The sequence below is a fragment of the Physcomitrium patens genome, chromosome 16 (assembly GCF_059467195.1).
Source record: "Physcomitrium patens ecotype Gransden chromosome 16, ASM5946719v1, whole genome shotgun sequence".
Taxonomy (NCBI): Eukaryota; Viridiplantae; Streptophyta; class Bryopsida; order Funariales; family Funariaceae; genus Physcomitrium; species Physcomitrium patens.
In genome coordinates this window covers 14,700,318-14,715,509 of record NC_143425.1, presented here as the reverse complement: position 1 = coordinate 14,715,509, position 15,192 = coordinate 14,700,318, and the positions used below count along the sequence as shown (strand labels likewise).

The 15,192-nt window shown below is 36.7% G+C and overlaps 1 protein-coding gene across 2 annotated transcripts; it reads left to right on the top strand.

Moving 5' to 3' along the window:
• Positions 1 to 1,754: 1,754 nt before the first annotated feature.
• Positions 1,755 to 8,646, top strand: LOC112293706 (P-loop NTPase domain-containing protein LPA1 homolog 1). 2 transcript variants are annotated; one of them, XM_024543440.3, is made up of 9 exons: positions 1,755 to 2,006; positions 4,574 to 4,649; positions 4,987 to 5,220; positions 5,413 to 5,687; positions 5,903 to 5,984; positions 6,127 to 6,651; positions 6,897 to 7,628; positions 7,779 to 7,895; positions 8,169 to 8,646. In XM_024543440.3, exons 2-9 carry the CDS (start codon positions 4,647 to 4,649, stop codon positions 8,499 to 8,501), a joined length of 2,301 nt encoding a protein of 766 aa, XP_024399208.1. In that variant the 5' UTR covers positions 1,755 to 2,006; positions 4,574 to 4,646; the 3' UTR covers positions 8,502 to 8,646. The 2 variants fall into 2 exon arrangements, with proteins under 2 accessions (XP_024399208.1, XP_024399209.1); XM_024543441.3 differs by lacking the exon at positions 1,755 to 2,006 and adding an exon at positions 2,445 to 2,937.
• The last annotated feature ends 6,546 nt before the right edge of the window (positions 8,647 to 15,192 follow it).

The following is a 15,192-nucleotide window of genomic DNA, read 5'->3' as shown; positions in this document are numbered from 1 at the left end:
GGGCTTGTGCGAAATGGATGGAATCCATCATATTATATGTCAAGTTCAGATCCTTTTTTGCCCAAACCAGGGAAGAAGGCATGGGGTTGTTGGATTGAATTGAAGAAAATAACAAACAAACAATTTTTTTAATATATATATATATAATTGAAAAATAGACAAAAATAGTAATAAAATAATATACCCATAATATATTAATGTGCACATGCATTTGGGAAAACTAAAGAAACAGAGAATATAGTTGGTTCAGTTGGTTGGTGTACATATATTTGAAGACAAAATGCCTATCTAGTCATCTTGGAGTTTCAGCATTGGAAAGAATCTAAATTAAAACCACTTAATTTATCATAGTAAGAAGAATATTATTAGGGGAGATGGGATTTTGCAGTCATGGAACAAATCCTGAACCTGTTGTTATTTGAAATCCACATAGTCAGGGTTAGTCTAAATCCCTCTCTCTCTAGATTTTTGGAGTAAATCCATACCCACAATGTCAGATTCCTGCTATTTTGATTGATTTAGATTAGTATTAGCTGAGATTAGTGTTGTGGGGGGGGTATTTCAGTGCTAAAGTAGTTATTTTGATAACTTTAATGTAAATATATATATGTGTGTGTATATGTACATACATATATTTCTCACATACACTCATGGAGAGACTAAGGTGGATCTGTTTTTGTTTGTTGTATGATAGACATGACTTGTTTTGGAAGAAGAGTTCTGTTTGTACCCTAACCTTTTTCTATCTATGTAAGAAGCAGGGATACCCTCCTTCCAAGGGGCACATGAGCATGAACAGGTCAGTGGGAACTTACCCATGTCAACAAAACTCAAAAATAACTCTTCAGTTCCCTCCCAAATTCAATTCATGTACACTGAAGCAAATTGAGGAAAGCCTTCTTGCACTTTCTGGATCATGAATCATGCTCCTAGCCCCAGAAACAAAACACATAAATAAAGAAAAGACCCCCCCCCCCTATATGCCCATCATAGCCTTCAATGTACCATGGGGAGGGACTGACTGGTGAGTAGGAAAAATATCTCATAAACCACAGTGATACACTATATTATAAATTTCCTACTTGTCTGGAGCTCACTCTGGAAGGCCCACATCTTTGACCAAGGCCATGCTTGTTGCAGCTTCAATATGAAAGCCAACCCTACCCTGGTTCTATTCCTTATGCTTCTTTGTTGCATTTTTCTTTCTGCAGCAAATGTGGTGATGCATGACTCATGACTCATTTGTAACTGTGCCACAGAGTCCCTTCCTGCTGGAGGCAATGTGGGCACACTGGTGAAGGGCTGCAATGCTTTTGATTATTTAGAGTTGGGTGGACATAGTGACCAGTGTTGGCATCTCCACAGCACCACTCCCACCTTACCCTTGGAAAACAAACTGCCTTCAGACCACTCACTGATTGAGATGCCTCACTGGAGAAATTCCAACATTACTCAACAAGGGCAACATACAACAGCCACTGATTTTTCCACACCATGCCACAGTAAATAATATTAATAATAATAATAATGATAAATTTATACACTTGAGGAAGGGGTCCAAAGTCAGCCAGGCGGCAAGGGGGGGCGGCATGGTGACGAACCTCCCTTCACACACAAAAGCACTCATTCGGAGACCGATACAGATACAGGGACACGGAGAGTGTGGAAGTAAAAAAATCCCAGAGGCAGAGAAACGGGCATGCAAAGCGACTGAAGAAAGGAAATGCGAACAGGCTGCTGCCATAATACGGAGCTGCCACCATTTGTATAAAAGCCTGACGAGGCTCCAGGGCCCGAGCAATCTCGCCCTCGCTCGACCAGGAAGAGGAGGAGGGGGAGTTGCTGGCCCGGCGCGTCTCCTGCATCTCTGCGCTGCGCCGCGCTTCTCTACTTCTCTTCTGCATGCACACCGTTGTCGTCGTCGCCATCCGGCCATCGGAGCTTACACCGCAGCTGATGGAATTAGAAATCTGCCGAAGTCAACCGTTGCCTGTGCCCGTGACAGGGTGAGTCCCACAATCATCCCGGCGCGGAACCTCTCACTCGTGCTGCTGCTCGTCCACACCGAGAGAGAAAGAGAGCGAGAGAGTGAGAGTGTGTGTGTGTGAGAAAGAGAGAGGTGTGAGCCAGCGAGTCTTTGTTGTGCGGATGTTGAGGCGTGGTTTAGGTGAGGTTTGTAGAGTGTGTGCGACCTAGAGTGTGGTTGGGAGGGGGACGGGCCGGGCAGGGAGCCTGGCGGTGAGGGAGACTGGGAGGGTGAGTGGTGTTTCGTGTTCGTGGCATTCCATTTACAATCTTTGTCAATGGTTTTTCAATTTCGTGTCGCTCGGTGGGAGTGTTTGGCAAGTGCCGATTGTTATTTGTTTGTTATATATTGGTGTCGTCATTTCCCCCTTAAGGTCGGATTTAGTTCTCCCATTTTGTTGCGAAGAGACGTCTACGGAAGGGGAGGGAGGGAGGGAGGAAGGGAGAGAGAGAGAGAGGACGGAGGCTACGTGGAGGGAAAGGCTATGCTGTTGTTGAGTAATTTGTCTCTTCCTTCCTTCGATGGAGAGCATGCGATCAATGGTGTGGAAGGGGAGAGGTCCAACACCAAGTCGGAGGGAGATTGTGGAGTGTTTTATTCTTATTCTAATTACAATAGAGCTTCATTATTGCGGTGAGGCAATTGGTGGAGGATACAGAAGAAGTGGAGATGGTGAGGTTTTGTAGTTGATCGCTTTGGTCACAGTGTGTTTGAGAAGGCTTTTTAAAGTGCTCTTCGGTGTTGGTTCCTTCCTTTGATTGAGTGAGGCGGTTGGGAGCGAAGGAGTTTGTAATGTTGATAGATTAAGAGATAGTTTTTTGGCCGGAAGGAGTGGGAGGATTCGGCAGCGAGGAGAATTGCGGATGCGTGGGGTTGTGGACAGACGTTAGCGTGACAGGGTCACTTAAACGGTGAGTAGAAGGAGAGCGCGTGAAGTTTGCTTTTCACTATCGTGATGGCTCCTTAGTCAACAAGGAAGATGAGGGTTGAGGAACCAGTATAGGTTTAGTTTTGGAAGGTTGAGAGGCGCGACTGAAGCGCATTGTGAAGTTTGTACACGTGTTAGAGGCGGTATATTGTGATGATCGTAGCGTGGTCACATTGGTAGAATGTATCGTCAATTTGAGGTTTAGTGAACATGCCCATGTATTTCAGGAGCCTCGTGAGAGTGTACTTTCGAGAAATATGGCAAAGAATTGATTAGTACAATGCAATTGCGTTATTGCGTCGCACAGTTTTTTTCTTCGCTATTGATGCTAAATACCTTTCGCACAAGGGTGGCGCGTTCAATGATAATGCCATTCTTTTGCTTCTAACTGGAAATCTTGGTGGAACTTAAATCGGCTCGTACATAGTCTATGAGAAGGTTTAACCCGTAGTCGTACTGGCAGCGTACTGTTCAGTTGCATTTGAGGTTTTAAGTCACGTGCTCTCTGCTACTCTTCCCAAGTACATCCCTGAAGGCACACGCACACAGAGACATACATGCATATGAGTGCAGTTCCGCTTAGCCTCGGCAGATAGGGGACGGAGTGTCTCTTTTTTGCTTTGTGTGTGTGTGTGTGTTGTCGTTGTCGTTTTTGTTGTTGTTGTTGTTGTTGTTGTCGTATTATCTCTCTTTTCTTCTTTTCTGTTCTCTCCCCCGCTTTTCATTTTTTCATTTTTTATTACGGCAATATTTACCTTGAGTCTTTTGATTGTTCGTTCGATTACATAGAAGGTTTTGCCTCTGATTGGCTGGGAGATCCTGTTTCCTCGAATGTAGCAGCTGTTAGAATTTGAGGTGTGATGATTTCCTTCACATTCTAAAATTTTGTGTAATGTTAGCACTTTAAACTTTTGGCAAAGCTGCTGATAGATATAAAAATTCTCTGACGCTTGATGATTTCTTAAAACCTCTTTTTCTATTTAGAGGATATCGTAATTTTGAACGACTTGCTGCTGTATAAGTCATAATCGTTGGAGACTTCTACACTGTTCTCTTTCACAACTATCTATATTCTGCACGCATTGGGGGTTGAAGGGTTTTTACACTTTAGAAGTAATGTGTTGGCGTCAGTTTTGCATCAAATCTGAATCTGATTCAGATCAACCTTTTTTTGGCCTTTTGTCTTGAATGTGATCGTTTTCTTCCCATTGTTGGCGAGTTTATGGTGGAACAGAAAGGTGATTTGATGGGGCAGTTCTGGGTTCTGCTTTAGGAACAAGAGTCGTAGGACTTCTATGATTCTTTGGTGCTTTCACCTACAGTGTATCGAGATGTTGTCAATAATGTACGTAGTTGTATTGAGTTCTTTGACTCCCATTGTAACCAGCGTCCATCACTTGTGTATTCCTGTGCGCTGTCAACTATGCTCTGACCGTCTACAATCTATGTATTAAAAAAATACATAGATTGTGTCCGTTTACCGATTGTGTCCGGCTTTCCGCTCTGTGGAATTGACAATGCCATGTTCTTCTGGACAATTGGTCTTCGTTCGCTGCATGTGCCTTGTGCACGTTATCAGAAACTCCAATTTAATATTTCAGAATATTTTTCTTGTGCAGGAACCTTGTGTGAGGGAGTTCGGAGCACAGGACTGGAACAGATATTTGATCTACTTCATCTTTAGTCGTCAACATGGTATTTAATTTCTTACTCGTTTTCGTACACTCCGGCTACAATTTTCTAAGTTATATATACGTTTTTCTGGACACATATCTTATTGGTTTTTATTTACTGTTACTAACTGACTGTCATTTCAAAACTTTGTCATTTTATTTTCAGAGGTGAATCTTCGTAATAAAATTGACGTGTATTTCAGCTTCTTCATTTTACCTCCTTGAGGAATCCGGTTTTTTGGGTTTTGGTTGTTTTTTCTTGGATTTGTCGCTTTCATAACTTTTGGAAGCGTGTTAATTTTCTTTTCTCGAATTTCTTGACAGCTAGCTTTTCAGGAGTTTCTAACTTACATGTGCAGGTGAAAGCTCAGAAGATCCTGGAGGCACAGTTGCAATGTGCTAATGTGGAAGAGAGCTCAGTGTTGCAAACTTCGAAGTCCCTCGAGGGAACAAAATTACTGTACATATTGGTCCAAGATGACCCCGGGTCTGGGGTAAATGAAGGGGAGCAAGGCCCATCTCATCGTTACACGCGGCCATTGTTAACCAGCACGCTTCAGCTTATGGGTTGCAAGCCTCGACATGCCATCAAGGTGTAAGCTTGATGCCTTGGAGCTCATTTTCGGACTTCCAATGCAATTTGGTGACTAGAGATTTGGTTTGTACTTTGGAAATAATTTACGAAGCTTCTCATTATCTGCATAGGGAGACTGCGTCATTAGGAGCTGTGTCATGTATGGATTGGCATACTGAATCGTCGCACTGTGGAATTTTGAACCTGACAGATTAGCAACCGTGTTTTCGAAGTCATCCGAAGCGAGATGCCTCCAAAGCAACCCAAGAGGGATAGATTCCTAGGTCTCGCACCTTTGGCGGATATCGACAAAAAAGATTCTAAAGAACATGATTCGAATGGGTTCAAAGTGAATCCTAAACCACTTAAGAAGCGGTCGACTGTGACCGTGAGCAGGGAGAAATTCCTAAATGTGGTGTGCGAGGGATTGTCACAGTATCAGTATTTGGGTCCCAAGCAGCGGACAGATCTCATGGTTGCTTGTCGGTAGGTTTCTCTTTGCCTCGCGATATTCAACAGCTTTGTGATAGTTGAACGGTGAAATGTTATCTGAGAGGCTCTACGCGAGAGTTTTAGGATCTTGATAGTTGAAGGCTCAAGGCGAATTGGATTACGGTCTGAAGAGGTGTGAATAAAAGTAGGTTAAATATGGAATTTTGTGTTGTTGACTCCTGTCCCCTTCTCGGCTTTTTGGGAATCAGGATTCGAGAAAGAAAGACTTCAGTGACTGTTTTACTATGTGGGACGAGTGGTTGCGGGAAGTCTACACTGGCTTCTTTACTTGTAAAACTTCTATCTCATGAATTTTATTTTCCTGCGACCTTATTCAATTCTACTTAATTAGGGTCCGATGAGTGAGCTATTGAAGTCTCTACATCATGATCTCCAATATTGATGAATTTTCACAATGTTTTGGGATCTTCAGGGACACCGTCTTGGGGTCACGACGGTGGTATCCACTGATTCTGTTCGACACATGATGCGTGGATTTGTTAGTGAGGAGGAGAACCCACTGCTTTGGTCTTCTACCTACCATGCTGGAGAATTTCTGGACCCAGAGGCTGTGTCGGAGGCGATTCGAAAGAAAAAAGTTCAAATGCGCACACCATCAACAGGCTCGTCAACTCCCATTGACTCTAGCAGTCTCGTAGACCTGGAATCCAAACTTGCTATTTGCAACGGAGATGGTTCGTTCAACAATGGTAATGGATCCAGCAGCAATGGCAATGGTAAAGGTTTGCAAGCAGATGAGTATCCCAGCTTGAGGCCCTCTGGGAGTGGGAAGCTAGAGAATGGTGAGTGCTTGGTGAGTGCTAAGGTGATGGCAGTGCAAGGTTTCAAGGCTCAAAGCGAGATGGTGATGGACAGTCTGGATAGACTCATTACAGGCTGGGAGAAGAGAAGGGAGTCCGTTGTTGTTGAGGGCGTTCATTTAAGTTTGAATTTTGTGGTAAGCATCACAGACTCTAGTATGGTTAAAATTTTGTCTTCAGTTGTGTGTGAAGCATGTTGCTTTGTCGTTCTATTTCATTGAAAGTTACATACATTTATCAAGTTATCTTCACATAAGTTAGGATTGTCATGCGCCTACGAAGAAGTTACTTCTTTACCTCGTAGTCCTCCGTTTTTCATGGTGTCACTGATATGCTGCTAAGAGTTCGAAGATGATTCTTATTTGAGTCTAAATTTCTGCAGATGGGACTGATGAAGAAGCATCCATCGATCATACCGTTCATGATATACATCGCTAACGAAAGCAAGCACATGGAGAGGTTTGCAGTTCGTGCAAAGTACATGACACTGGATCCGTCCAAGAACAAGTATGTTAAGTATATTCGAAATATCAGGACCATTCAAGACTATTTGTGTAAGCGTGCTGATAAGCATCTTGTGCCCAAGATTAACAATACCAATGTCGATAAGAGTGTGGCTGCCATTCATGCTACAGTTTTCAACTGCTTGCGGCGAATGGGGGATGGGGAGGGGCTGCTTGACCTGAATACAAATACTGTTAAAGTCGTTCACCAAGAGTATACTAAACAGTACACCGCATCAGCTTTAGGTTCTAAGAGTATGTTCCAATTAATCCAACGCAAAGGATCTTCCCGAAATCTATTGGCCATCATGAATGATGATGGTTCAATAGATAAAGCATGGCCAGTGGAGAGTGCAAAGAAGTCAGAGGCGAGTGTTGTTGAGCATAAAACGTTTGGTACTACACTCTACGGACCACTGTCCGTTGGTTCTGCTGAACCTGTTCGTTTGCAATTTGGTAACCTTGGTTTGAGTGCGTGGCAAAGTGATAATGGGACCTCTAGTGAAGTCACCATCTCAGGAGCTAATCCTCACGCGGGCGAGGGCGATCCCAGAAATGGTGATCTTCGTTCTGCAGCAGCTAGCTCATCTGGTATCGGCCCAGATAAAGAGGTTAGTAGTCCAGTATTATTTCACATTAGTTGTCACTTGAAAGCATTGCTACAAAGCTTTTAATCATAGGTCTCTGAGGATGTGCGAGCTCTGGAACTCTAATTTTTCCACAGGTGGGATATTAACACAATGATTGAAACTGTTTCGCAGCTCAAGGAAGAAATAGAGGTTAATGGAAGTGATGAAGAGCTGGAGGAAGAGGACGAAGCTGCTGAAAGAGAAGGGGAGACGAGTGGGTCTGAACTGGAGCGTGTTGAACAGGATGAAGTAAGCCATTGTTTCATGACTTTGCCGAATTTTTTGTGGTCTGTCGATCTGATTCATCTTACCCTGGACGAGCATGTTCGTGCAGTTGAGCGTAGGTTTGTTGTTGAGTGTTCTGAAACGCATAGATCCATGATTTTGGGCAGCAGTGTATTGTAATTACTGGAGAGGGATGTCTGATCTCAGACAGTTGGTTCTGCTTATTATTGCGCGGAAATATATACTACTATATGTGATGCTCATCTGAGTTCAATTTGGTGTGAATGGAAAAAAAAGATGGAAGGGTCTGTAGATGATGGAAGTGGCCGGTCCGAAGGTGAAGATGATATCGTTGCCAGGGAAGAGGACGACGCATACTGGGAGGTTGAGGATTCAAGTCCCGTGCCTAGGTCTTCGCCTCCAATTATTTTGAAAGACAAAAAAGCGCACATGCTACGATTGCGATCCTTTGATAAAGTAGCTGCTGCTCGTGGTGCTCCCGTGTTGCGAAGAGCCAACTCGCACAACGTGCGGTCCAGCTCTAAAAAGCATTCGCCTAAAAGATATTCCCCGAAAAGACATTCACCGAAATCTATAATTCAGGCAGCCATCGCCTCCGCATCTCCATAATTGTGTAACCCTGCTGTGGTCTTTTCTTCAAGTGGAGTCGTCTTCCAGCTCATCCAACTTATTGCTGTAGGAAGTGTCTAAGTTTTGACGAGGAATTGGCATTCAAATTGTAGCAACAATTGTACATAAAATCTTCGCCTTAGCATGCCGTGTACTCGAATGAATGCTGCTTTTTTTGCTTCTGTATTGTTGCACAGTTTCCTCGCCCTGTAACTTTGGTATGGTTGTGGGTTGTGGGGTACTGTGCCTACTGTATCCGCCAATGACCGTGAAATCTACGTGAAGCCCTTCAACAGATGAGCATCCACTGGTTCAGAATTGCATAATCTTCAATACCCACTCATTTACAGTTCGCAAGTAGTCCAGCATTTTCTGTACCCTCCACTCCTCAGAACGATGTGTACATCAATTCGCAAGTGTTGCGTCCATGCAAAAACAACATATATTTTACCTCTCTCTCACAGCTATATATATATATATATATATATATTCTTTCAGTCATACATGAACAGAAAGATATATATAGCCAATGAACAAACCATTAAGGAGTTCTATATTATACAATCTCACACTCATAATTCTCATCGAATATCTTGTACGTAAAAGTATGAAAAGTATCTGTTGTGAGAAATGCCAGTAGATTCTGTTATCAAGTAACCGGGTTATTAGTTATTAGTTTACATTCTACTTCAGGACATCAAAAGAGAAAATTAAATCTAATGTTTGAAATATACATGTGTATAGAGATGGAGGATTAACCATGGCTTAGAACATACATATATTGGTAAGCATGTGGTAACATTAATCAAGCCACCTGTAAAAATTATTTATTCAGGAAGTCAGTCTATGTAAATTTACATTATTGTTTTTTTCATATTATTTCTTAAGAAAATCAAAATTTGGTATCAGATCCTCATATTTTCAATAACTTTATAATGAAATCTTGTCAAAAACAGCTAAACATATTCTTTTAAAATCCATTGGATTCTATTTGGATGGTATCTAAAGTCTCAAAAGAAAATATGAAAAATTTTATTACTTTTTTTGATGAATTAATTATGAATTAATAATTTCTAAATTAAGTTAAAATTATGAATAAAATTTTTACTTACTTTGTAAAGGCATTGCTTAGTATTTAAAATACTAAAAGATATTGAACATAATAGAGTACAGAAACACAAAGGAAACACTCATATTCCTGTTCAAAATCAAAAAACACTGAAAACTATTTTGTCAAACAATTAATCTAACAATAAAAAAACACTTCTAAATTTTATGATTTAATGTTATGCACACTATTTAAATTTTTTTAAAAAAACATCAAATAATAGTTTGATGCTTTAAAAAGAATATACAAATTGATATAATAAATTTACGTATTTTTTTTGAAAGAAAGGAAAATTATTTTGCTTTGATTTTTTAATCTAAGTAATATATATATATATATATATATATATATATATATGAGATTGTAATGATAAGTATATGTGTACATATATATATATATATATATATATATATATATATACATATGAGAATATTAAACCAATTCATCTAAAATTAAATTACATGTCTCCACTTTTCTTAGCTTGTGCATTGCCTAGAACTTCACACTTCTTTACCAATCCCTCAATTTTACTCTCAATAATGTGCTGATTTTGCAAGGAGGTGAGATGGTAGAGAATAGAGCATAGACTATATATGATGGTGAAGATTGAAAAAAGATTGTAACGGAGAAGTTTAGAAGAAGAGCGTAGGAGATTGGTGTGTCGGTTTTGTTCTCATGAGTATAATGTGGAAATTGTATTGCAAAGATTTTAAGTGTAAGATATCAATTGCAAAGATAGAAATATACACCAACAAATAATTTTACATTAAAAAGGAGTTGGAGAGAAATATTGGAGGTCAAATATGAAAATTTAATAATAAGAGGTATGAAAAGAAGTTTTTTTAAAAGTGCTAAATAATAAAAAGATTGATAATTTTTTAAATAAATATATTAATTATAACATATTAATATTTTTTGAAAATTATTTATGTATAATTAAAAGAACTTAAAATAAATTGATATTAAAAAATTAAAATTAATTAGTTTTTATGATTATTATTATTATTACAAACACTTATAATTACTAATATGAAAAGTGTTAGGTAAAAGATAAATGAAGGTAGATTTGATAATCATTTGTAGTAAAACTTTTGAGATATCAATTTCACTTTAGACATGTTTGTAGTTGATTGATAGGCTAAAAACTTAGCCAACAAGCTAGCCTTATGTTGCATGTATTGGTAGCTTATTGTACAAACTTCTCTTAGAAGTTAAATATGTATGTTGTAAATTGGACACTTATCGAAGGTCTTTTAAAATGATGCTATATAACTCCTAATTAAATGGTATATATGGAGGTAAAAATAAATCTTCGTTCACTCTTGTTAAAGCCTTTCTTATTCTTAGTCTAGTTTCAAGAGTCTCTACTCTTCTTGTCTTTGGCAATAGCTATTCTATTTCTAATGTTATACTACTTTGAGTAAGTATATATTCTTCTTGAGTAATACAAGAGTGTTATGAAGATTTTATTGTTATAATTCATGCCCTTGGCAATTTGAAAAGAGTGATATTTTATTATTCATTTTTTTTTTATAGAAGTGAGTAGATTCACGTAGATTTTTATAAGCTTGTCAATATTCTTTGGGTAGAAATGTCATGTATTTCTGATACCAACCATGGAGATATTATTCATATGCCTATAGAAGAAGTCAAAAATAAAATCTAAAGTCTATACTAAAAATTTGTGTAATTGAGAGAAGCAAGTAGATCCATCCTATAATTAAATGTAACAAGACTTACTTCTATAAGTATGAAAGAAGCAAGAATTAGTATACTAGAGAAGTTTGATGGAACAAGATCAAAATTTTGAGGATTTCTATAACAAATTAAAATCCATCTAAGGTTGTATCCTTTTGAATATTTTGCAAGATGTACTCAAGTTAGATTTATAGGCACACTTTTATTTTGAAGTGCTCAATCTTGATTTGTAACTTTGAAGGAAAAAAATTCATGTCTCTTCTATGATTTAAATTAATTTTTAGAAGTGTTTACAATCACATTTAAAGAAAGTGATTGAAAAAAGATAGTAGAGATCAAAGTCCTATTTTTGCAATAATAATTATGTTCAACCATTATATATATGCTATTAAATTCTAAAACCTTTGCAATATAGATTGGAATGACAAAGTCTTTATCAATCAATTTTGATCTAAGTTAAAAGATAATATTAAATATTTATTATTGGCAATATTGAAATCATATTTATTAGAATAATTTATTATTCAAGCCATTGCATGTAGCAATCAAATTTTTGAAAGATGTCAAGAATAAAGATTTGAGTAGATAAAAATAAGTCAAGTCATGATGACAACTTCTAAGTTTTTTAAAACTATTCATCAAGGCCAAAATCTATGCAAATTGATACAATGCATTTTAAACTTCTCATTGAATAAAAGAAAACTTGATGTTGTCAAGAAGGTTTATGCTTAAATTATAGAAATCTAAGCATATTGCTTGATATTATTCAAAAAAGTAGTACAATCATAGAAAATGGAATATGATTGCTAAAATAGACAATATGTTGGAAATGAATTTCTACACCTATAATAGGGACTATGTAGCTAGAATCTTGTACAACATCTACTAATGGTTATATTCTTTCTTTAGATCCATCACCTTTTTTTAAGATAGATGTTAATGTAGGACCTAAAAACCACAAAGTCTTTATTTTTTTAGATTTAAGAGCATCAATTTTTTTATAGATATTTTTTTTTCAAAAATCAACAAATATACTTAATCCAAAAAACCAATTTTTTTCATGTAGAAATAATAGATGATTGTTTGTTGTCTTATAGAGATTTTATCCATGAAATTATTCTTTTAGATATAACAACTAATAGTCATAATAGCTTGATAATGTTTAATGTGATTAAATCTCCTTATAATCTAGTTATTTAAAGATTATTATGATTATAGAAATATAACCTCTAAATAGATTAGATTTCCAATAACCTTGATTTTTCTTGTGATTTAATCCAAAATATTTTTAGTTAAATAAAAATCCACAAATCTAATAGAATCAAAGCTTTATTGGTAAATACAAGAATTTTTATGTATGTTGTAAAAAAAGGATACTTTTTGTTTTATATGCCATATCCATTTTTAATAATAAAAAGATTAAAATTTATATTTTAAGTGAATATTAAGATTATTAAGATGTTTTTAAGAAGAAAAATATAGATATTCTTTGAGAGCATTATCTTCATGATTATTTAATCGATCTTCAAGAAAAAGCTCAATTATCATTTAGACTAATTTATAACTTATTGTAAAAGAAGTTAGCTGTATTTAAGGAATATATTGATGAAAACTTGACTAAGAACTTCTTATGCCATTAACAATCTTGAGCAAAAGCTCATATCTTATTTGTGAAGAAAAAAAAAAAACATTGTGAATGTATGTAGATGTCATGGACATATACATTTATCTCAATAGTTATTTATATGATTAAGTAGAAGTAGGTAAATATAAAATAATTTCATAAAGTCTTCTAGAAAAGCTTCCTAAAAGCTTTATAGACACGATTTTGACTTTAGATGTGTTTGTAGATTAGAAACTTGGTCAAAAAGCTAACCATGTATTGGTAACTTGTGGAACAAGTTATATCTGTGTAGTAACTTGTGGAACAAGCCAACTACGTGGCGCATACATAGATAACTTGCCTTGCAATATAAGACATGTGGCTAGCAAAGTCAATACATGCTGGAAATCCTATAAGACATCGCTATGTAGTTCTTAGTTAGATAGTATATATGGAGGTAAGAGTGAAGCCTTCTTCACTCTTGTCAATGCTTTTCTAGTCTTAATCTTATTTCAAGTCTTTCTAGTCTTCTTGTTTTTGGCAATAGTCATTCTAATTAATATTACATCACCTTTTGAGTGACTTTCTAATTCTCTTCAGTGATAGAAGAGTGTATTGAAGATTCTCTTTCTTCAAGATTCATGTCCTTGACAATTTGACAAGAGTGCTAACATATTGTTTCTGTATTTTTTTAGAAGTGAGTGGATTATTCCACTTCTATTGTTGTGTTTTGAAGGTTATGGACTATCCACCTTTAAACAAAAAATTTTGTATTTTAATACTAATCTTTTCTTTAAAGAGAGTGGATTATCTTTCTTTGTGGGATTTGTTTTTAGAGGTTGTGGATTACTCTCCTCTAATTTAACTTTTGAATTTGTTTGAGTTGTCTATGGAAGGAAAGATTATGGATGCTACTCTCAATGAAAGTGAGAATAAATTTGTAATTATGGCAGATCTTCATGAGCTTGTCAATATTGTAAGAGTAGAAATCTCAGGTATTTCCAATGTGAATCATAGAAGTACTATGTCCACGCCTATGGAAAAAGTTCAAAGTCTGTGGCAAGAAGTTGTGCAGTTGAAAGAAGCAAGTAGATCAACATCACAACCAAATCTATGGAGTTTTACTTCTACAAGTATGCCAGGGATAAGGATTAGTATACCTAAGAAGTTTGATGGAATAAGATCAAAATTTTGAGGATTTTTGCAACAAGTCAAGCTCTATCAAAGAATATATCCTTTTCAATATCTTGATGGATTTACCCAAGTCGGATTCATAGGCACACTACTATCAGGAAGTGCTTTGTCTTGGTTTGCACCTTTAATGGAAAAGAATTCATGACTCTTTCATGATTTGAATTCATTCCTAGAAGTGTTTACGGCCACATTTGGAAAAAATGATCCAAAATGAGTAGCAAAGACCAAACTTTTATCTTTATGGCAAGAATCACGATCAGCTACTATATATGCTACTGAATTTCAAAACCTCGCTTGTGATGTGGACTAGAAGGACAAAGCTTTTATTAACCAATTTTGATATGGATTGAAGGATAGCATCAAAGATTTGTTATTAATAATATCAAAAGTAGAATCATTGGAATTATTTATTATTCAAGCGATTGCATGTAATAATTGTTTATTTGAAAGGCATCAAGAACAAAGATTTCATTGGAGAAGAACAAGTCAAGTAATGGCAGCAGCTTCCAAGTTTTTTGAAACGTATTCGTCAAAGCTAGAACCAATGCAAATTGATATGATACGTTTTAAATCTCTCACAAAACAAAAAAAGACTCGATGTCGCCAAGAGGGATTATATTTATATTGTAAAGAAGCTAAATACACTGTTCAATATTGCCCAAAGAAGCAACACAATTACAAAATGAAGAGCACAATTACCAAAGAAGATAATGTGTTAGAAAACGAGTTTTTTCAGCTACAATAGGGATCAAGTGGCTAGAATCATGTGTAATACCTAATAAACGTCCTATCCTCTCCTTAGATCCCTCATCTTATTTTATAATAGAAATATATTTAGGACCTAATAATCACAAAGTCTTTGCCTTGTTAGATTCAAGAGCCTCAACATGTTTTATAGACGAAGGTTTTGCCAAAAATCAAAAAATAATTTTAGTGAAGAAAGTTAAATCCGTACATGTAGAAGTCATAGATAGTCATTTGGAAATGTTCTTGTAGAATATATAAATAAACTTTGTGATAAGTTACTGGTTGATTATTAATAACCTTGAGAATTAGATTGATGGTTAGGCAATTTAGTTGGTAACAAT